General features: G+C 42.8%; 1 protein-coding gene across 5 annotated transcripts; it reads left to right on the top strand.

Moving 5' to 3' along the window:
- The first annotated feature begins 423 nt into the window (after positions 1 to 423).
- On the top strand, positions 424 to 22,516 carry add1 (adducin 1 (alpha)). Of its 5 annotated transcripts, XM_079235353.1 has the most exons (18): positions 424 to 532; positions 7,686 to 7,894; positions 8,809 to 8,974; positions 9,298 to 9,449; positions 9,672 to 9,752; positions 9,936 to 10,085; positions 10,183 to 10,326; positions 10,495 to 10,593; positions 10,934 to 11,107; positions 11,281 to 11,538; positions 14,170 to 14,265; positions 14,386 to 14,478; positions 16,812 to 16,968; positions 17,371 to 17,679; positions 18,444 to 18,548; positions 19,957 to 19,972; positions 20,979 to 21,032; positions 21,580 to 21,718. In XM_079235353.1, the coding sequence occupies exons 2-17, from the start codon at positions 7,700 to 7,702 to the stop codon at positions 21,028 to 21,030; spliced, it is 2,247 nt and encodes a 748-aa protein (XP_079091479.1). In that variant the 5' UTR covers positions 424 to 532; positions 7,686 to 7,699; the 3' UTR covers positions 21,031 to 21,032; positions 21,580 to 21,718. The 5 variants fall into 5 exon arrangements, with proteins under 5 accessions (XP_079091479.1, XP_079091482.1, XP_079091480.1 ...); XM_079235356.1 differs by lacking the exon at positions 17,371 to 17,679; XM_079235354.1 differs by lacking the exons at positions 19,957 to 19,972; positions 20,979 to 21,032 and adding an exon at positions 19,362 to 19,399 and having other exon boundaries at positions 21,580 to 21,698.
- The last annotated feature ends 482 nt before the right edge of the window (positions 22,517 to 22,998 follow it).

Genomic DNA, 22,998 nt, shown 5'->3' with positions numbered 1-22,998 from the left:
TTGCAAATACTGTAGGTTTCCCCCTTAGGCCATAGTTTTTTTTTGTGAAATATTGGAAATACCTCTTTGATGCTTAAACAAATATGGAAAAACATTGACATACATCAACGCAAGAGAATTATGTTTATTGAAAAAAAAGTGAAATCGTTTTTGCATATTCTGTGACATCATTACCGGATCAAAACATCTCCCACCGCCCATTGCTCATGACTTTTTAGCACCAGCAGTAAAAATATAAAAACATGGATGTTTTCCTTAAAGCTTCTCTGCGGGGCCAAATCGCTCGCGCTCCAACCACAGGCCCCGCTGCCGTCGCGTGCCTCCAGGTGACCAATAAATAGCCGCAGATTAAAGCAGTTTGCCGCACCCAAAGAGGAACGACGGAGGGTGGGCGGAGCTACGCGGGGACGACGAGCGCAGAGAGATAAACCCACCGTGAGATCACCAGGGTAGGGGATAAAGGCAGTGAAACCCGCCGTCCTGCTTTCACCGAGCACTGCTTTTCATATTTCATCACTTCATCAAAGAGAGGGTAAGCTCGCAAATAATCGATACTTTTTGTTTTTTTTTGCATTCCAGCGGTTCGTCCGACACAATGACCCGTGTGTGCGTTTTTAACGCTACGGGTCTCGATGTGTTACAATGTGGCGAGCTCGCGCACTGTTTTGCTAATAGGTTGCTTCGCTCGGTGCCGTCTGCAGAGACGCAGCCATGGGCGGGTTTCTGGCTGTAAAACGGCCATTTCTGCGTTTTTAGTTTCATTTTTTTGACTTCGCTTGGGCTCAGACGGTTTTCCTGTGCTGGACAGCAACAGCCCGCGGCCACACACACTCTGTGCCCGGCGTGTGTTTCGTTAGCCCGCTGGCCGAGCAGGCCTGTTGTTGCATTATTTAGCATTCCACATTTCACCCCGGTCACTGAAGCTATTTAATAGTTGGCTGCTCGGGTCGATACGATTCGTTTGCGCCCGTTTCAGAGCTGGGCGTGTTATGAAGCAGGACGATGTGCTTTTATTCAATCGTGTGTTGATGGAGTAGTTTCCTGTTGTGGAGATGGCACCATCTCCTGCATCATAATAACACACTGTGCACGTTCATACTGTCTCTTTTCACAGTAAGAGATTAAACATCATGCCAGACATAAAGTACTTTATTAATCCCAAAGGGAAATTATGTTTTTGCACACGCCAGGTGAAAATTACATTATAACTTGAGATGGCCCATACTCTTTGCTCCAAATATACAGTCAATCGTAGCATCATGTAGCAATCAAGCTATAGCCTGTCATAATAATATATTGTGACCTTATCAGATGTGATTTTTGCTGCCTTTCTCAGATTTTTCTCTGCTACGAAATTGGTGATAATAACCTGAGAGTTTGTTAAGGTTGAATGTGCCTTGTCTACAGTTTTATCCCCAAACCAGAGAACATCACCACTAAGCTGTCACTGTGTCCTGGCTTCTTTCTAAAGTCAACTGATAAATCCCTTCCCCCTCATACTTTATGAGGATTAGTAAAACCAAACTATATACCAAGTTAAAAGGTCTGTGAGGGCTCAGGGATGGTTACTCCCTGGATTTGATCATTCCCTTAGTATGAGTGAAACTCCCAAAGGAGGGATCTTAGCTCTGTCAGCCTGGCTCCATGTTGCCACAAACTACACTAATACACACATACATACACACTCACTCTAGATACAGAGTGTTTGTTTTACTCCCACTCCCCCACGCCCACACCCTTGACTGCAGTGCAGCTGAAAATGTGTTCCTCATTTCAAGTACATCCTCTCTATTTCACTCTTTCCTTCCTTCCCATATGTGATCACTTAGCAGGGTACCTTGTTTCTTCTTCTTTAAGTTAAAGATGCAAAAACAGAGTTGAACTGCCATTCATACCACATAGGTCACGAATGTCAATATGCTGTGACTATATGTTTGTTGGGTCAAATATTTACACTAGCAGTACACGCTATAGGCTGGAGAGTACACGCTATAGGCTGGAGAGTACGTGCTACAGGCCGGTGAGCTAGTATGCTCTACAGGCCGGAGAGTGAGACTATGGAAACTGTACAGGGAGGGGTCTGCTGTTTCTGAGAGCAATCTTCCACCACTCTGTCCCATGTGACAGCCAGATAAACCCCTGAGTCCCCGTACTCGCACTCTGAACACAGCACAGCGTTTGGCCTGGCCATGGTATTATGCAGCACATATTATCTGACTCATGAAGATTGTCCCAGTGATGGTGAAGCTCACATGCAATACATTTACCTCCAAAAAATAAAAGCATGCCTTTGGCTTCATCTCAGGAGCGATTTACTTGTCACTCAGATTCAACTTAAACTTATCGCTTGGCTCTAATCTATGATATAACCGATTATGTAATTTTAAGGTGGAACATGTTTGGACGGCTTGGAAAAGGTGAGATTACTTCCCAAAGCAAAGGGAAATACTGTATGTCTCTTCAGCTGCTCAGTGCTCCACTAAGTTCACCAGCTAGCCGCTAACTATGCCATTTTGTGCTCTCTTTTTTTAACTTGGTAAGATCACACGCATATACAATAGATACTATGCTTTGGAGCTGAAACGTGCACACAAGATAAAACAATGTCATTCTTTTTTTGCATGCAGTGTGGGAAGATATTTACGACGAGATAGATAACTTGCTTCAAGTTATCGCGTAATAAAGTAATATTGCTACAATACCTTCTTCCCTGCAGAGTAATATGCACATTTATTGTTGTTGAACACTGCATTTTAGTTTGTCTGCTGTTGGATCCTGTTGTCCATGAAGCTATGGCTTCTCTGTCTATGTCAAATACTCTGATACACAATACCATGCAAGGGGCAGTGCTAAAAGGACACTGAATGCATTCCTGCAAGGCGTAGTAGTCAGTCAGAGAGACACACACACACACACACACACACACACACACACTCTCTCTCTAAAGAGCAGTTGCTAGTGGATTCTTCGTCCCCAGTAATGACTGGCATCTAGCTCAGAGATATAAGGAGCCTTGTCCGAGTGCCTCGCTCAAATGTCTCAAAACGGATTCCATGAAATACCAACTACACACACACACACACACACACACACACACACACACACACACACACACACACTAAACATGTCGAAGAAAGACCAGCAAAGAATTGGAGGCCATCTTTTTTTATTTTCACACCATAATTATTTTTTCACTGCCAAGTGCTTGATTGGCATATTTTTGGAACAAACTTAATGGATTTTTTTTTGCTTAAGATTGTCGTCTTTTCAGGGAGCTTGGGCATGCCGAAACGATGTTTCAGTGCAAGCTTCTATCTCTCAAAAGAGAATTATTATTACATTTAAATATGCACAATGTTCACGACACCCACTGCTTTTAAAGCTCGACACTGTTGGAGAGCAGATAGCCTGGTGCTTCTCCTCACATGATGTATCTACCTTTTTTCCTCTTCCCATCATTGGCTCATAGCAGTGGAGAATGGCACAGCATCTTGTTCATGTTCCTAAATGCATAAGTTATGGATTTAAAATCATGCAGAGCTTTTTGCATTAGAAAGTAGTTTTGTTATCGCTATGTTTTAGCGGTATGATGACACACCATTTCTTCACGTAACTTAAAACGACATGGATAAATGTGTCAACCATCAGACATTTTGCCATACTGCTAGAACTGAGGGAGCTATCTCTCTCTGTTTCCTTTGCTTACATTTGTTCCAATGACAAATCAAAATGTCCCCTCTAATCTTTCACACAAATGCAGATGGCATACATTGTACTGTATGATTGTGACGGTTAATTCGTCATCACATTTTCCTGTTGCTTGGAGACGAAGCCCTTGGATGCATCCGGTCGAGGGTTTTTACACAGCCACAGTGAAAATGGACGAGGACAGAGCAGCTTTTCATGTGCAACTGTTTTATGTTCTCTGTGTCAGAGGCCCTCTGTTCACCGACAACCCTCAGTGTCTTAAAGTCCTCCTAGCAAACACTGTGTAGCGGCAACCAAAAGGCAAAGAGCTCAAACACTGTAATTTTGCTCTAACTTCTGTCAAAGATAGAAGAAAGGCTTATCTGTAATTGCAATATGCAACCTTGTCTTTAAATTGCTCACCCAACAACCATCTTTGTTTAAATGGCTGTTTTGTATCAGCTCTTGTGCTCTTTTTCAGTGCTCTAAACATGCAAGGCCCAGAGGGCAGACAATACACTGACAGGACCAGACACTTACTGTCGGGTGCTATAAATTCCCCAACATTTGCAGGGTCATGCATGAGTTGCATCACAAGATGTTCCTGGTCTAATTGGTTACCCTATTTGACTTTTCAAATCATAGCCCAAACTGAGCACCTGTTTGAGCACATGCCCTGGGTGTGAATAATTGGAACATGTTTGAAAGTAAATACTAATTTGTGTTTCATGATGAATGATTTGGGTGTTCCTGGGGTCATGCCATTTGACACGTAGAGCTTGAGCTCATATTTTAAAGAGTTATTTATTTTTTACTTGTCAATTAGTTCAATGTTCCATATGTGTATAGTAGGATTCCTAACTTTACTTCAGTGTATGTTGTATTTCCAGGGGTCCCTGAATATGATCCGTTTTAAATCTAATGTAAAATGAGTGCCAGAATAGTTTGAAGATGTGCACCTGGTGACACTGACCGACGGCTTCTTTGCAACGTGATGTTAGGCTACAGCTGTTCTTGCGTAACAGCGATCTTTAAAGGCTGTCCTGTGTTTCCATGGCAATGTGTTTTGGTTTCCATAGTGATTGCACTCTTTAACAGGAGTGGAGGCTAGCCGTTCCCCTGCACCTACATCTCTGAGGAGAGATGAGAAGTAGGGGCTCTGACGAGGCGGGGGCGCCTCTGGTTGTGAGATGAACATTGTGCCTGGATGGATGGATGGATGGAGAGCTTCCTGCATCGAGGGCCAATGTTATTGCTACGGAATCCGCAAGAAATAAACAACGTTTTAGTTTTTCATTTTAGTTTACACCACAGGAAAAAAAAGATGTTTCAGAGATGTTCCTGCTGGAATGGTGTTCTGTATTTCTCAGCTGGAGTCATTCAGTTAACATTTTTGGGAGTGCAGCATGAAATTAGTTGATCCAAAGAAATTCTCCTTGCACAATATGGCCGTTATCCCCCTTTTTAAGCTCTTCTTCCTTTGTTTACTCTGACAGAGAGCAGAAAGACAGAGAATAAGCTACAGAGGTGATTTCTGCATATCCTGTGATATCGTTCTGCTGCTCCCCTTTTTAGCTTTCTCCGTCGTGCAGTTTTAGTAATACTTCTGGTTCATTCATCCTGCTCTGCAAGTGTTGGCAGAGTTTGTGCACTGCAGTGCTGGACCGATGGCAGCCTTGAGACAATCGAAAGGATCCAACTACGCATTTCCGGCAGTACGTAGAGACGGGTCATTGTGAATGGATTTCTTCACGAGTATCTTCTCTCTAACCAAAAATGACACAGCAAGAATGTTGAATCCTTTTTGAGTTTTGTCACTTTTTTTCTTTTCTTCCCCCTCCTGTTGTCCCTTTGTCAGCAGACATGTTCGATTCCTATCGTTGCCGCTCGCAGTAAACACCGACGAGAACAACAGCCAGCCAACGTAGCATAAACAAGTTAGGGCGACGTGGATGAGATCAGACGGCAGTCTAGAAGCATTAAGACCATCTTGGTGTAAACCAGGCTGACAGGGGCCCGTCTTGGCAGGGCTGCAGAGACTGTAGTATTATATTGTACAGACCAACTCCACCTGTATCTATTAGTATAAACCTATCCATTTGCTCAGTGTGACTTTTAGAATTGACGTATTTTTGCAGTAGATGGTGACATATGTCAGGGCAGGGACTCGTTATTTCTTCCTAATGAGCGTATTTGGCAGCAAAGATAATTGCTGATGTCACTCTTCTTCTGCCATTTTCTGATGACCCAATCACACGAGTGAGGTGGGACAAGAGTTTTCCCTCCTGAATGTTTTGCAGAGCGAGCATGCAACTTTTCATGTTCGTTCTTTCTTTTATAAATTGCACGTTAAGACGGTAGTTATGATTTCAAGGAAACCAGCGAAGAGGAGACACCAAAGACTCTTAAGAGGATTTGAGTTCATGAAAGTGGTATTTAATTATTTGACAAATCCAGTTAGCTCATGACCATTAAGATGGCCACACTTTGGCTGAAGCTAAATGTACTTACTTCTCTCCCTGTTACCGGCAGCTGAAATATATCAATGATGATGAATTAACATCTTGGCCTAACTTAGCAAAGTAGCAGCAACTAGCATCTCAACCTTTTGACTTAAGTGGAATTCATCAGTTGAGGTGGACTTTCTTTTTCTATGTATTATATTTATTTGAAGGCATTAACAAATGGTAGATGAAAAGCAGAAAGAACACCGTTCATTTAATGAGTAAATGAGGTGAGAATGGACAAAACATTGTTGGCCTATAATTAGCCTAACGGCTTGAGAGCACAGAAGCCTTGATTGGAGCAGGTGACCTAAGAGTTGTGGAAAAAAAATGTTATGGAAAAATCTCAGAACACCGATGAAAGCGGACGGAAAGAAGGAGAGGGGCTCTGCCAGCTCTCGGTGTGATAGCGGATGCTTCGGGTTCGGCCTGCAGTTGTCATGGTAGTTTTGGCTGAACATTTGTATTGATGCCGACTAATGGGCTGCATCAGTTTCTGCCAGAGCGACCCCACATTCACCCCATGCATGCCTGCACACACACATCTCCCGGTTCTCATAAACCCGTCTGTGTCCTTCAGAGTCGGGGCTTGAGCAGTCTGTGCTGTGACAGACAGGCTGAGACTATTTATCCACACATCCCAGCCAGCTGGATGGACATGGATCTCTAGGAAAATCTTTTTCTCCATTCTCTTTACATCTCCTAACCCCTTCCTGTTGTTGTCAGTGGAAGAGGACACACAATAATGTTGCGCTAAATGTCGGTTATTGATCCCCAAGCACACGGTAACAGTTATGTCCACATCATACTTGTAGAAATATCAGAGTTTTTTTTGTTTTCTAATATTCATCAAGCTCAACGGTGAAAGACTTTTGCAGTTTTAGTTTCCGTAGCCCGGCCTTGACAGTTGAGTGGTGTTGTGATTCCAGGAAACGTGTTATGGAAATCAATGAAACCCATCTCTGCGGGAGAAGTGGTCTCATGGTCGTGACAGGAAGTAGGGAAGTGTGTGCTCTGTGGGATTGGCTTTCTGGTCTAATGACTGTGATGCTCATTTCCTCAATTCACCGTGGACACTTTCTGTGTCCCTGTCGGCATCTTTTTGTTTTTAAATGATTTTTTTATTAACTACACATTAAATAAACAACCATTCCTAATTATACATTACAAGTTTAATGCAGACAGTGGGTGGTTTTATAGTATGTAATGTTTTAATCCTAGTCTATATGCATTGTAGAATCATATAAAACATAACCAGCACACACAGAGACTTAAACATAAATCATGTTAAAATATATTAATCAAATGCTGAAACCCACCACACAAGCACGGCATATTGTAAAACACAGGCATTAGGTTTTGATCGGTCTACTGTGCTTTTCACAGTAAAACCTGTTCAAGAAACCTTCATCCACCACTCTGACATAGGGCGTGTGGAATGTGTGTTATCTGTACAAACAATAAATAAAGTTGTCTCGTCTCCTCCCTTTATAGGAGGCCAGCCCAAGATGAACGGCGACTCAGGTGCCGGCGTGGTGACGGCCCCCCCTCCCACCACAGCCCCCCACAAGGAGCGGTACTTCGACCGGGTGGATGAGAGCAGCCCGGAGTACCAGAGGGAGAGAAACATGGCACCCGACCTGCGGCAGGACTTCAACATGATGGAACAGAGGAAGAGGGTCTCCATGATCCTACAGAGCCCGGTCAGTGGGACGGACACGTCAAATATATTCAGATTCAGTGGCATACTCTACATTAACCGACAAAATACTGTGATCGCACTGCCATAACAAGCATTTTAAAACATTTCGTGTAAAGGCAGCAGCTTTTTGTAAATATCACATGATGGATCCAGTTTATTCCCCATCGGCAGCCTGTCAGTTGCTGAGTACTCAGTGACAGAGAACAGCACTGTTTAAAGGCCTAATGTATGTGTGTAAAGCACTGATGTATTCAAGTCCTGGTGTTTTTAAAACAAGGATTTTACTTTGTTGAGCTCGCGTCAGTGTTTGTTCTCAACCGCATGTACTGTTGATGTACACTTTGTTTCCTATTTACTAGTTTCACCTCGCTGTAACTAATCCAGTCTAATACAACAGTCCTGTTGAACTGTATCATGTTATACAAGAGAGTTGTTTCTGTTATTTAACTTCCCCTCATTGATATCAAATGGATGGACAAAATTAAAGAAACGCCTATCAATATACCATGACAGCGCCACAAACTGCATCCCACAGAATGGATCATGCGGTTGAGTCACAATGTGAACGCTGTAACCTTCATAAAGCTAGGATGTATTGTAGGACAATACTGGGGGGCAAGGGGCCATGTTTCTGGGCCTCCGGTGTAGCCACCAGATATCCAGGTCGAGACTTCCTTTCCCGAGCCGACTCAAACCACAACGCCTCCGATACCAAAATATTGCCCTGTAGCCTACAGGTCTCCAGCTAGTTTTAAGATTCTACAAGTAACTATTTAAATTTTTTTACACCACATTTTAATTTTTAGGGTCAGTAACGTCAATCTGGTATGGAAAATGCAAAGCTTATGGTACGGTGGTTAAAAGCTCGTACGCCTTTCACGTTTTCCTGTGTTTCTGTCTGTTGATGACCGGCAGGCATTCTGCGACGAGCTGGAGACAATGATCCAGGATCAAATGAAGAAGGGGAAGACGCCCACTAGCCTGCTGGCTCTGCAGCAGATTGCAGACTTCATGACCACCAGCAGCATGCCTTCCATGTATCCCGCTGCACCGCAGGGAGGCATGGCGTCACTTAACATGAGTAAGCAGAGAAGAGAAGGAGTGTTTGTTACTTTCCCCCTCAGCCCTGCTAGGCATGTGCTCACAATGAGTAATGCAGCGTATGCCAAAGTAAATATTTTTGGGTGAAAGAGTCCAATAGGTAGACTCCATCTAATTGTTATTATCTCTAAGTGAGTGTTTTTTTTCTTTCCGGCTATCAAGGAATCAGGAATGGTTATTATAATTATTTTTGTACAGAGCTCTTTATTGTAACTACTTTGTCTCGTTTTCCACACTGTTTTGTTTGAAGCTTTTGCGTAAGCGAACCGTGTCATTCTGTCTGACCCCGTCTCTTCCTCTCAGGTTTAGGGATGGTGACTCCAGTGAATGATCTGCGCGGCTCAGACTCCATTTCCTACGACAAGGGCGAGAAGCAGCATCGCTGCAAGCTGGCTGCCTTTTATCGGCTCGCTGACTTGTTCGGCTGGTCTGAGCTCATCTTCAACCACCTCACAGTAAGATGGGCTTCTTTATTTGCCTGAATTTATCATCCAGCAGTTAAGTAAAGATATGTTCACATTTAACCTAATTAACGGATATACACGTATAGGGTAAATTACAATACTAGGTGGGTCGACGATCTGATTTGGATGTTTCTAAGAGGGCGTGCTTTGGTGTTTGTCAGTGACATTAACAATAACACTGTAAGCTAATACGTCTGACTTCTGGTCCTTCAGGTCAGGGTGAACTCGGACGAGGAGCGCTTCCTAATCATTCCCTTTGGCCTCCTGTACAGTGAAGTCACCGCCTCCAGTCTGGTGAGAATATGTGCTGATCTCTATTAGAACTGAGTGTCTTTTCTTTAGTTTTCTTATTCTATCGGGGGATTTCTGTGCAGATCGCTTTACTTCTCATGTGATTTAAAATACGTTGAAATAATTTAGTTGTATAGATAAAGTAATTCAACTGGTTAACCCCTTGTTGTCTGCCCTGCTCTCCAGGTGAAGGTAAACCTTCAAGGCGAGATAGTTGACCGGGGAAGCACCAATCTCGGGGTCAACATGGCCGGCTTCAATCTCCACAGTGCCATCTACGCTGCACGGCCCGATGTCAAGTGTGTCGTACACATACACACAGCTGCGGGTACTGCGGTAAGGGACAGTGTATACAAAGTATTTATACCCACCATGAGCGTAGACTTGGACACGATTGTCTTACGTCCTGCATGTGTGCTCTGTTTGGTTGCAGGTGTCTGCTATGAAATGTGGCCTGTTGCCCATCTCACCTGAGGCACTGTCCCTGGGGGAGGTGGCCTATCACGACTACCACGGCATATTGGTGAATGAGGATGAAAATGTTATCATCAAGAGGGACCTTGGGCCAACTAGCAAGGTAACGGGCACAGCATGTCTCAATGTGAAAATAAAGATAAATGGTACTTCCACAGTTGTGGAAATGTAAATTTGAAATGGAATAGTGTCCTTATTCTTAATTTAGAACTTCTGAAACGCATTGAGGAACTGAGAATGTGCTTTTGTTTATCTTGTTCCCCTCTTTCAGGTGCTCATCCTAAGGAACCATGGCTTGGTGTCTGTAGGCGCAACATTGGAGGAAGCTTTCTATTACATCCACAATCTGGTCGCCGCCTGTGAGATCCAGGTAGGACATCCTGTAAAGGCCACTGCTGGCTGAAATATCCCTTGGCAATTGTGACTAGCACATAAGATATTTATTTATGTCTAATAATCTTAAGTATTATCTAATTGCTATTATTGTAGTTTATTTTCATTTGGGTTGTTATATATGCCACCATATGTCTGTCTGCATTTTTCATAACAATTGTCTTTGTCTCTTGTCTCTCCACATTTTTGTTCATCTTTCTTCATCTTTATGTCCTCATGTCCACGTTTTTTTTTTTTTTTTCTTCTTTTTTTCCCCCCTTCTGTATTCTTGCTCTGTCTGTGATTTTTCTGTCGGTATCCCTCCCAATTTCTTTCAGGTGAGAACGCTGGCCAGCGCTGGAGGGCCAGATAATCTGGTGTTGCTGGACCCAAAGAAGTACAAGGCACGCTCGCGGGTCCCGGAGCCAGCAAGCGACGGGTCTTCTACACAGCTGAAGTGGCAAGTCGGGGAGCAGGAGTTTGAGGCTTACATGAGAATGCTCGACAACTTGGTAAGTAAAAAGAAAAAGGGTGAAACAGAGACTTCTTAATCCTTTGATCACCTGGATGTGGTGCCAAAAGTCTCTTTTACAACACAGTCATAGTTGCATTGCTTTCAGCATGGATAGTTGGATAGTGTAATAACCATTTGCTCAACCCTGTTGTTTGTCTCTCTGTATCTCAGGGCTACAGGACAGGCTTCCCTTACCGCTGCCCGGCATTGCGCGACAAAGCAAAAAAGTACAGTGACGTGGAGAGCGCTGCCCCCGGCCACGGTGGTTACTCATACGGGGAGGACAGCGACTCAGGCGCTCGCTCCCCGATGAAACAGAGCTTCCAGCGCGGCCAGCGCGACAAGACCCGCTGGCTCAATGCCGGCGGCCGGCCCGACGAGCCCTGCGAGGACGGGCCCGACGGCAGCAGCCCCAAGTCGAAGCCTAAGGTGTGGACGAACATAACACACGATCACGTCAAACCCTTGCTGCAGTCTCTCTCGTCTGGTGTCTGCGTGCCAAGCTGTATAACCAACTGCTTGGTCTGTGCCTACCTTATTGTTCATAGTAAAGATTTTACAGCTACCTTGTTGGTGGAAACGGGCAGGTGGTCGGCATCCTGAGGTTCTGGGGACAGTGAGGAGTAAAAGTATAGTACAAAGCTAAAACTGTTGTTTGCCATTAATTCTTTTATGAACCTTTCTATATATCTGCTATTGGAAGTCTGGTATATTCACGCTATATTCCAGCAATTTTAGAGGTCCTGTTAACCAACTTTTCTAATCCAGTTTCCTCTTCTCTGCTAATTACTTTGTAGCACATTCGTGAGTATTTGTCCACCCTCTGCTCCGTTTCCCTTCCGGTCTCCTAATACTTCAGGATGCCGGGCCAGGCGCCCAAAGCATGCCCCCACTGCATGTGTAGGAGTGAAATGCATTGTTGGTGTTGATGTTTTTCCCAGAGGAGCGAGTAGCAGGGGTGTGGCATGAGTCCTCAAGTGGGCAGGTGAATGTGGCGAGACACGTTGGCGTCGCTGCTGACGACCCCCGCAACAACTCTCTTAGCTTTTGTCTTTTGCATCTTGTAGTTAGCTTTTGTTGCTCAAACATGAATCAAGAAAATGTACATAAGTATCGTAAGATTTGAGGCCATATCAAACTATTAAGTGTGAGTTTGCTTTTTGGGAGGATTTACGTTGTCAGCATAAAAGAGGGAGGTGGCATGTCTCTAACTGAGAATATTTAATCACCAGAATAATGGCAGATACATTATAAACATTTGATAAGAAAAATCAATAAATAGGTGTTAAACTAAATCGCAAAAGAGTTATGCAGCCTGCTTTTCAAATTTTTATTTTCCTCAAACACTTTCAACTGCACCCAGTGGTACTTCTCTGTTCCCTCTACTTTATTTATTTTTCTGGTTTTATTTTGAAACTGCTTTTGAGCGCATCAAGACCTGCATGAGTGGAATTGTTTGGAAAAAGAAAAGAACAGAGAAAAGGCAATGGAATTGACCTGACTTTTGAATCAATTATCTCCTGTTGGGAAAGTAGGAAATGTTGTGTTGTGAGACTCTTTCTCAGTGAGTATATCACGTTTACCTGTTCATCTCATACCCAGCCAACCCAACCAGCTACTTCCATCCAGAAACCCTCCATCATCTAGCGAACCAGCCAAGCTTAAAATCAGCACAGGAATGAAGTCATGAGCTTACGCTTTCCACCGCGAATAACATGCCTAGTTTTAAATAGGTTAAAACAAATATGTTGCATGAACGCTGAATATTTGATTTGTATATTCACCCGCTGCTCATTCAGTTTGGTACCAGAAATGAGTAAATACTTATATATATATATAATTTTTGCCCTCAATCATGCTGAGCATTACCAGGTTAAGAAAAACAAAGTAGAAAAGTCAATGGAGGATTTTTTTCTTCTTCTATTCGTCAAGGCAATAAAAGGTTCCTTCCTCTGCAGGAAAGATACACTCTTGGATTAGTTTGTGGCATTGTGGGCGAGTGTCCTCGGGTGTGTTTCTCTCTTATCTCTGTCGTCCTTGTTGTTGTGTATCAGCCTGGGAAATGACTTTGGTGATGCCAGCTCACCCCTCACTGCCACTCTCGCTTCGTAAGCCAGCCTCATCTGTCACCCACCCTCACACCCTTCACTTCTCCCTCACCCCTGTTACCTTTTTTTATTTGTCTCATCCTGTGATGTTCTCAGTTGATCTTCAGTGTGATCTTTCCATTTTGTTTTCTAATGGTACATCAATGATGATGACGACTGGTTTTCAGTAATATAAATGAGTCTTCAGGCGGGCGCATCATGCGCGAGGTCTTTTCACCGGTTTCTGACTGAGCATCACCTGCACTGATCACTTCTGATGTACTCGTCCAAAAAAACCACCCCAGAACCATTTTAAAGATTTTAAAACTCATTGTTTCTTCTGTGTTTTTAAAGCAGCTTTACTTCTCAGCAACTTAAAAAAAACACGACTCCTCGTGAACATATTACTTCTAGTGCACTCTTGTGTTTTAGCATCGACTCCAATGGATAAACAATAAAAAGTTACTTACAGAATACTTCCAATATGAGTGACATGCTACTGTGCTTAAATCTTTAAACTATTTAGTTTTCTAGCATTTCTTGACGAAGCATTAATTTTTATGACATTTCAGCTCTATGCAACAGGATCTCGGTAAAAATCGCATTCAATAAATGCCATCGATCCTGAATGAGGACAATCCTAATGTTTTAGTCCCTGCTCCAGGCTGTTTGAGCCCCACATTACTGGGAAGATGCGACCTGATATCACGGGTTGATGAGTGTCGGAGAGGTAATGATGTAGAACAGTGCCCCTCTAAATTTAGTACAAATTAATCACATCATCATTGGTTCACTTATTACATTCAACCCTTTTTTACAGCCATCCGACTTTGTTAATTTCCGTTCAGCATGATTCTTGTATTGTGAAGCCTGCATAGTATTTTTGTCTAAATCTATTTTTGTGCTTGAGCTTTAAAGTCGTAAAAGATATCCGCTTTTGATAATGTTTTAACACTAAATGTGGTGTTTACAGTGGACAAAGGAAGACGGACTCCGCCCGGCTGCCACAGCCAATCAGTTCATCCCAATGAACACCAACCCAAAAGATGTCCTGGAAATGAGGAACAAGGTATCATATTTTCCTCTATTTTACTGCCTTTACTTTCCTGAAATAAAAGACCATTTAATGTTCCTTATGCACTGTATGTTTATTGTTATGTATGACTTAAAATGTTGTTGTTATTTGTAGATCCGGGAGCAGAACCTGCAGGACATAATGACAGCAGGGCCCCAGTCACAGGTTCTGTGTGCCGGCACCGTGGTGGATCGTAACTTCAACCAGGTCAGTCTATAAGTTCTGCACATGAAAACCTCGCTGCTGCAGACATCCTGACCTGGAGTTGAACATGTGTCTCATACCGACAAACATATGTGAGAGTATGGTCTCTTGTATTTAGTTAAAATACATTAAATTATAAATATATACTATCCAGGTCAGGAGTCCCCTTCAACCATATTGTGCATGACGCTGTCCGATCATTCTCTGAAGGAGTAACTTCACCGCTGATATCAAAGAACAAAACTTGCCACCCATGTCGTGTTCCAGAGCATGGAGTGACTTTGTAACTGTTACATTATCCTTTGACCACAGAGATTGTCACTATGGCAGGTGAGTAGTGTTTGGGAGAGGTAACACCGCTCTGCTCTCCAAACCTGCCAGCTCAGGTTGTGTCCATAATCATACATAGTTTATTTTCTCTCCATTACTTTTTTTTAAAATTTTTATTTGGACTTAATTTGGACTCCAAGATCTTCACTACGTCCAATACACCTTTTTTTTTTTATTTATTTGCATGCACAGTTAAAATGGAAAAGTGCTTATAATGTCCCTCCTTGAGTTCAGTTTGCATGTTTGCTCTCCCTTCTCTGGGCAGCTGTTAGCTCAGGGTTTACACTACCAAAGCTTCCTGGACATTGAATCCTAACACCATGAGGAACAGGACAGAGTAAAGCAAAGTAAAACAGAGCTGTCGTGTTTTAAAGTGTTAGAAGGGCCGAAGGAGTGCTTGATGTGCTTTTGTTCTGTTAAGACTGTATGAAAGCACACTGTACAGCACCCTCCTGTGGACTGTTTGTCTTCACAATGCATGAGCTTGGCTATTTGTTCCATCCCTGCTCTGCTATCCACCGCCCCACATCCCTTACCAGAACCATCTCTCTTTGCATGCATGTCCAATACTTGTCTGTGTCTGTATGGTGTGAGTGTATGCAGAGGTGGAAAGTAACTAATCATAACAAAACAAATTATTAATGCTACTTTCACCAAGATTTTCCACAGCTATTTCATTAAGAAAACATGCAACTACTCTTTAAGAACAGCACACTTAGTTAAGCCTCCAGTTTAATATAACCAAGAAAACATTAATTTTTAGCTCTTTTCTGAAAGAAATCTCCCAAATGTAAAGTTTGGAGAGATTACCCAAGTGTGTATTCTTAATGGAAAGGTCCCAGTCAGGTTGACAAATTGGCCCTTTTGAAGTGACCATGTGACCCAAAGTAGTTGCCTTACGTCGGCTTAAGCATTGGATAATGGTATTTGCTCTTGAGTGAGACATCGTAGTACTCTTTCCACCTTTGTGTGTGAAAGGCGGTACCCTTCTGAAAGTCTGCACGCGTTCACGCCTGCCCGACAGACCGCTGATTTGAATGTGCTGGTGTTTAAGAGCTGGGTTGTGCTGGGTTTACTATTGCAGGACGCCCCTCTGTCTGACTGCACAGACACTATTGATGGCCTTGATGTGTCCGAGGGGTCCTATAGTCCTGCTAAATCAATTAGAAAGGTACTTACTGCTCCAGTCACCAATACCATTCACCTGTACTTCACATCATCCGACATGAGCCTGCAGATAGACGCTTGATATCTGGGCTTGTATTGTATTGATGAAGTCAGAGATCGTGCTAGAACGAGGCAATTTTCTCACTTGTGGTCATGTGACCTAGTCTTTCGTACACTACATGTATGTGTTATGCACTCTGAGATCTTTGGATGCAGGTAGATTCATGTATACCTTTTTTGTTTGTGCTTGAGCCAGATACAATCCTTGAGATGGATGTATGTGTATCTTGCTATCATGAGTCGGTCTGCAGGAGAGATTTATTAGCATTCTTTTGAAATGTATGTGGGCAGTAAATATGGCCTTGAAAGACTAATTGAAGATGATGCTAATGTTTTATTTTATTTTTAAGAACGTAAGTACTTCTGTTGCTTTCCGTGACTATATTTTCTGTCAGCTTGAACTCGTCATCAAATCTGTGCTTGGCTTTTGTGTATTGTATGAAATTAATCCGGAAACAATTGCTTATTCCTAATATAATAAGAAGTAATCTTGTTAGTTGACATCATAATGTTTCTGTGCTTCTTGAATTATGAAATGTCCACTTAGCTCTAACTTGTGCTCTGAAGACGCATGTATTCACCTATGGCTGATACTTGCTCATGCTGCATACTTGTTGTGTGTGTAAAGTGTCTCTAATCCGATAATCCAGTTCAAGTGACATTGTCTGCAAGCATTTGACACTGCAGCTAGTTTTCAATGTAATAAATCCTTCCATGTGTCACCTGCATTAACTGTTGACCTCTCGTCTCTCTCTGCCTTCCCTCTGTGTGTCCTGAAGGGGGAGCTAGTGACCGCATCCAAGGCCATCATCGAAAAGGAGTACCAGCCGAGGGTTATCATCAGCAAGCAGGGTCCCAACCCCTTCAACAAACAAACCGACCAGGAGCTGGAGGACTACCGCAAGGAGGTGGCGCAGAACCAGAAAGGGCCTGAAGGTAAATGTGACGAGTGGAAAAGACTAAACACATAACATGACATGACTGATGTAGAAGATTATAAATTAATATAAATCGCAACTCCCTCCTTCTGTAATCCGCCGTCCTTGACTTGACTGCCTCGAGAACAGTCACTGAGATGAGTCTTCACAGGAAGTATAGATGCAGGCAAGAATTTAGTAGAGATCAGCTGAGCTGTTACACTCTGATGTTCACTTTTTCTGATGTTATGCTATATGTTTTCAAGTTATGTGCAGCTACTTTAAACATGCTCATGATCATCACAATTTTAATAAAACAATATTTACCTACCTGCAGAACTGAATCATGCAAAAAGAATCGAATGAACTTCAGATTGGTGACGTTATCTCTCCACACACACCCATGCACATGACTTCACAGTGCAGGGACGAGACGGTAATAAGGAGGGATCAGCCTCCAGCGTACCCCGTCCTGAGCCTGAACCACAGGCGAGGGGTCAAGCCTCTGTCTCCTCACCCAGCTTAGAGAGAGCCCCGCCCCCCGCTGCCACGCCGGCCTCTGAGCAGTCTTCCCTCCTCCTCTCCGGTGGGAGAGACTCTGCAGATGACATTTTTTCGACCGCAGAAGAGGTTTTTTCCGCTCCAGATTCCCCGCACAAGGAGTTCCACTGCGCCGTGCTGAGAGCCCTCAGCAAGGAACCATCAGTGGTAGAGGCAGATCAGGCTCCAGGTACACCAGAGTTGTGCCTTTTTAATCCGGCCCTCCGCTTGCCTCCTCCCCTGCTCAGCCCTGGTCCGTCTCTATACACACCGCTGCACTGGGAGTGTGGGAATCCCAGCCTGTTGTGTCCTCTCCCTTTTTTTTCTGGTTTGTTTGGAGTCTGCTGCTGTTTTTATCCTGCGCAAGCAAGTTCAATCTTTGAAGCTTTTGCTTGATTATCCCCCCTCCCATCCGCTCTCTCCCACTCCGATGCCTTTGGACAAGGCATCAGAGTTCTGGCAGATCAGAAACCTTTTTGCAGTTTGATTGGACGAGGAGCTGAGTAGAGACGGTGAGGCGTTAAAGCAAGCTCTTTTTGAGTTTTAAAATCATCCCCTCACTTTAAGGGGCGCGCTCTCTCTCTCCGCAATTCTAAAAGTGCTTTTGGTGTTGTGCTAATTTTTTTTTGAGGAAGCTGTGTCTGAGCTCAGTCATCCAATCAGAGCATCCCATGTGTGGACTCTTCCTGCTAACCTGTCCTGGATATATCTCTGTTGGTGTCCCTTCTGTGCCTCTGACTGATTTCCAATCAATCTAATGGTTTGTTTAGCTCTTCAGGAGATCTTGAGGTTGATTCGTTTGAAGGCATTTGCAGTGTTCTCCTGATTAAGGCTTCCTCCCTGGTTTGCTTCCCTGTGTAGTCCTCTTTTCTTAGTGGTTCACGACTTAACTGCTCATTTATTTATTAATGTATTTGTTTATTTAAATGGTTTCTTATCGTTTCATCTCTGCAGATTCCCATGTAGACTTGGAGCAGCTTGTAGAGCCTGAGGAGGAAGAGCCTCAAAGCCAGAAACCAACCACCACGCCGCCCAGCACCCCCGTCAGAGCAGAGGAAGGTAGGCTGGCCCGACATACTCGACATAACCGCTGCGGCCCAGTTCTGCGTGGTTCGGCATGGGTTTCTCCCGTCCTCTTGCTGGGTTTTGGGGCTTCTCTGGGGTCTACAGAGGAGATGCAGAGGCTCCTGCCAGTCCACTTGCCTGTCTGCCTTGGGGTCTGTTCGTGTGTGGTCTTTAATAATACTACTACCGGTGCTATGCTGTGTTTTCTGTAATAACAGGCCAAGAGGTTTTGATTATTTAACCAGGTTTATCCTTTTGGGAGATGGGAAATGACTGTAATTCAGTCTCCAGACGTCAGAAAAACATTAGGAAAGACGACGACCGACGTCTTGTCTATTTTATTTCATATTTTTTTCATTTTTCTCCCTCTTGGTCTTTATTACTATTGGATTACACCTATAAGAGAACTGGTTCTTAAATTGAAGTTAAAATCTTCATTGAAACAATAATTGGCATTATTCCAGTCGTACACCTAAAGTTTCTTTCATGAGCTACTATCTGCATGAGGGAGGAAGAGGATGAGTAGCTTTGATCACAGGTGTAATCTAATACCTGAAATGTTGTATAACATATTTCTATATGTTCAGTATCTCCTTTTACCCCTTCACTTCCATTCTCCATCTTTTTGGGGTCTACTAAGAATGGTTCCCAACCATTCTTTTTAAGATTGTCCTCTGGTATTCTTTTTATTTTCTCTATTTCACATTTTAATTTTATTTTTATTTAACACTGTGCTTGTGGTTTGATCTGCATAGACATTTGTTTCTACTTGTGCTTTTTCTTCTTTGTGGCTGCGATTACAATCAGGAGATGGAAATACAAAAGAGTACCTGTTGCCATAGTAAGTACGTACTGTTCCACCTCCTAATTACCCATCACCCATCCTGACCCGTTTGATTGTTTCCCTTTTTTTTTTTTTTTGCATGGCTTCACTAGTAGAGCTGTTCTGTGATCTGAACTAACCCGCTTTAACTCGGTTCTCTGAACTCCTCTGAACCTCTTTCTTGGGTTTGATGGGGGTTATTTCAGAGCCCCTCCTTCTCTTGTGATTAGACACAATTCACTGCTTCTAGATTCTGTTAAAAAGTGAACCACTGCAAGAAATTGTTGTTTTTCGTACAATCTTTATTTTAGGCGTGATCCTTTTTAAAGACCTTTTTTTTAACTCAAATGATAAAGTCTAAACAAAAGTGGAGGATGTTCTTGAAGTAAACCTCACAACTCGCCAAACCGTTTTACGTTAGATAACCTCTCTTTTCTTCCTGCCAATTATTCACTGTCAAAATAACCAACCTCTCTTGCACAATGTATCAATGTTATATGGCACTGTGTTTTTTTTGTTTCATGGAGAGAGAGAAATCAGGTATTGTTTTTAAAATGTGTCGTTTGTTTTGTCTTCCAGACGAGTCCTTTACCAGGTACATCAGTGCTTTATTTGGGTGTGGCTTTCCAAGCAAACTTCAGCTGTTGCAACTCGCTGTTTAGCTTGAAACATGGTTGAGGTCCGGTGCTCTGGCTGTGTGGTGAGGTTTGGGGTTTTATCCGTCTTGTCTCTATGAGAGATGTAAAATGAGGACTGGTGTGGAGTGTTTTCTCAGGTCTAAAAGGGTTTTTTCTCACTGGTCTCTGTCGCATGTGAGCAACATTAAAGACGAACAGAGCCGTGGTTGTTTCAGCGCCGTGTGAATTTGTGCCTGAGCATGAGGCGGTGGTTTGATGCTGCTGATCCCGAGATGGTCAACTGAAGCTTACATGGAAACCGCACGTGTTGCTTCTTTTTGCTGGGAGTATTTTTAAAGGACGACACTGGCTTTTCTATCATAACTATCTGGTGATGGGTGCATGATTTCAGACGGATTTGGGACAAAAGCAGAGCATATTTTCAGCGAGCTATGAATTTTGCTGGAAACTGATGTTTTGGTATTAAGTTTTAGTCCCGTCTACTCCTGACATTTTTTTATGTCTCAAGTTGACTGAAATAAAACTCTTAAAAATATGCAAAACAGTCTGAAGTATGAAGCTAACACGACTTATTAGCCCTGGTATTACAGTACAGTATGATAGGGAGTCATTTTGATCTTATCTTATTGTAACTTACTGGGACAAACACAAAGGCCAGATTCATGCTCTATTGTTATAATATTACAAAAATAATTTCAAAGATCATAATTAACTAGTACTCATTTTGTCTATTTGAGACCAGAGGGAACGGCTCTATATAATTTCTATACTCCCAGCAACTGGATTAAATTGCTATCAAAGGATTAACCAAGTCCTAATTTTATTTTATTTCTCCTTGAGAGCGCCAGTGTTAAATTAACATAACTTAATCCCTCTCCCATGGCTTGTTGTTTCCTCGCTTATGTTTGTCTTTGAAGAAACTTTCTGTGTTGTAGACTTTGATTTTTGTTTGTTTGTACACAGGGTGCAAATGAGCCAGGGAACTGCACTCATTAAGATTTCCCTGTTTAAATGAAGGTAAAAAACAAAATGCTGAGCACCAGCATGTCAAAGTATGGAAAATAAAAGGAGTCTGAGAGATGAAATCCTGATGGTTTTTATTTATTTATTTTTAAATGAGAGCAAAGTTGTATGTTTAGTTGCTTATTCTAAAGATGGTGACCCCGGGAGAGATGCTTCTGTCATGTGATGTAAGAGACGTCACATGACATCTTGGTGTGGCTTTTGATCTGAGGAAGGTTACGGTGTGTGTTTGGATCTATGGGAATGTTTGAAGTGTTAGACCTTTGTTCCCTTTTTATATTGCTTAAATATAACTGTTTTAAATACGTTAATCTAATAGATGCCATAAACTAAAGAGGCTAAATTGAGTGACCAGTTGAAAATCATGTGGATTTACCAACGTGTCCAGTGATCGCTTTGCAGTCGCCTCAGGTGTGTGTGTGTGTGTGTGTGTGTGTGTGTGTGTGAGAGAGAGAGAGAGAGAGAGAGAGAGCGCTCAGCAGCGCAGATCCATCAGTCCGTCTTCTGAGATCCATAACGCTCTCCTTGCTCCTCCCACCAGAGTCCTTGCCGGATCAGACCTATAAGGATGAGAGCGACGCCGCCACCCTGAGACAGACCCTTCCAGACTTGACACCTGATGACCCCTCCGATGCCCCAGCACTTCCTGCCGAGGAATCCGCTTCTCCCCCTGCCAGCGCCGACGCGGCTGAGGGGGAGGAACCCGCTGACGCCGGCGACCAGGAGGGAGAAGAGTCTCCCAGCAAGTCGCCCTCCAAAAAGAAAAAGAAGTTCCGCACACCTTCCTTCCTTAAGAAAAACAAAAAAAAGACAGAGTCCTAGATTGGAGAATGTTGGATGGGTCCGCTGCCTCTTCTCATTTTCGCTTTTTTGTCTGCTACCATCGCACCCTTCGAGCAAGCCACAGTAACACACAGTTATGCTTTTTTGTATTTGTTTTGATATAATTTGTCGCTGGCTTATTAACCTATTTTTCCTCGTTAGTGTGTGCCAATTTTGTATACAGTGTAAAAATGATGGATTGCATAAATGTTTTGAATTATTAGGGGCTTTTTAGTTGTGAGTGAGTGATGCATACGTCCTGTCTTCTCCACTCCATCTGGCCTTTGATGCATGTCTATTACTACAGGCCCGCACACTTAATGTGAGGTTTTAGGGTTTTATTACTAAACTGTTGTAACCACTAGAATGTATTGGGATTGTATCAAAAATATGTAAGTGTCTTTTAAAAGCTATGAATGCAGAAAGAGAAGCTTGTACGCTCTCGTTTAACTGGTGGTCATTTTTGATCGTTACAACAAATGAAATAGTGCTAATTTTACCACTGACGCTGTGCATCCATGTAATTACATGTTAGCAGGCCGGAATAACTACAGTTTGGATACTTTGAGTTGATTATTTATGGGAAATGCATTCATACAAAGTCCATATTAATGTCTACATAATCCAATATTTTTCATTAAATCATCCACAAGCTACATCTCATCTGGGCGTTTGTTGACTTTTATTTTTATTTTTAAACTCTAGATCTTCGACCCACAAGCATTTTATGCAGCCTTAACTTCCAAGTATGTTGAGTCGAGCTTTAGGTTTTCATGTGATGTGGAAGTTGGGTTGAATAAGTCGCAAAACTGCAGATGATAACGTTTGAACCTACTGATGTTGAGCAAAGTGAGATTCATCTCGGGACGCGTGGGCAAGCATTGTGCTTTTCTTTTTTATATTCCAAGAGTTGATAACATTTGCTACTAGTGATAAGTGATAAGTAGGAAGTAATGTGTAAAGCAATTCCCTTTTTATTATTCTAATTATTTGAGGCGGACCTTGTTTTTGCCACTTGATATCGCGCCGTCTCTTTAAAAGTCAGAAACTGTCAGAAATACTCTGAATTGTGAGATTTCATTCTTGGATATGTCATTCAGCTTTTTCTGACCAAGTAGATTGAGCCATGATTGCTTGC

Source organism: Taurulus bubalis (genome assembly GCF_910589615.1).
Source record: "Taurulus bubalis genome assembly, chromosome: 19".
Classification (NCBI taxonomy): domain Eukaryota; kingdom Metazoa; phylum Chordata; class Actinopteri; order Perciformes; family Cottidae; genus Taurulus; species Taurulus bubalis.
This window is presented reverse-complemented; position numbering and strand designations above follow the sequence as displayed.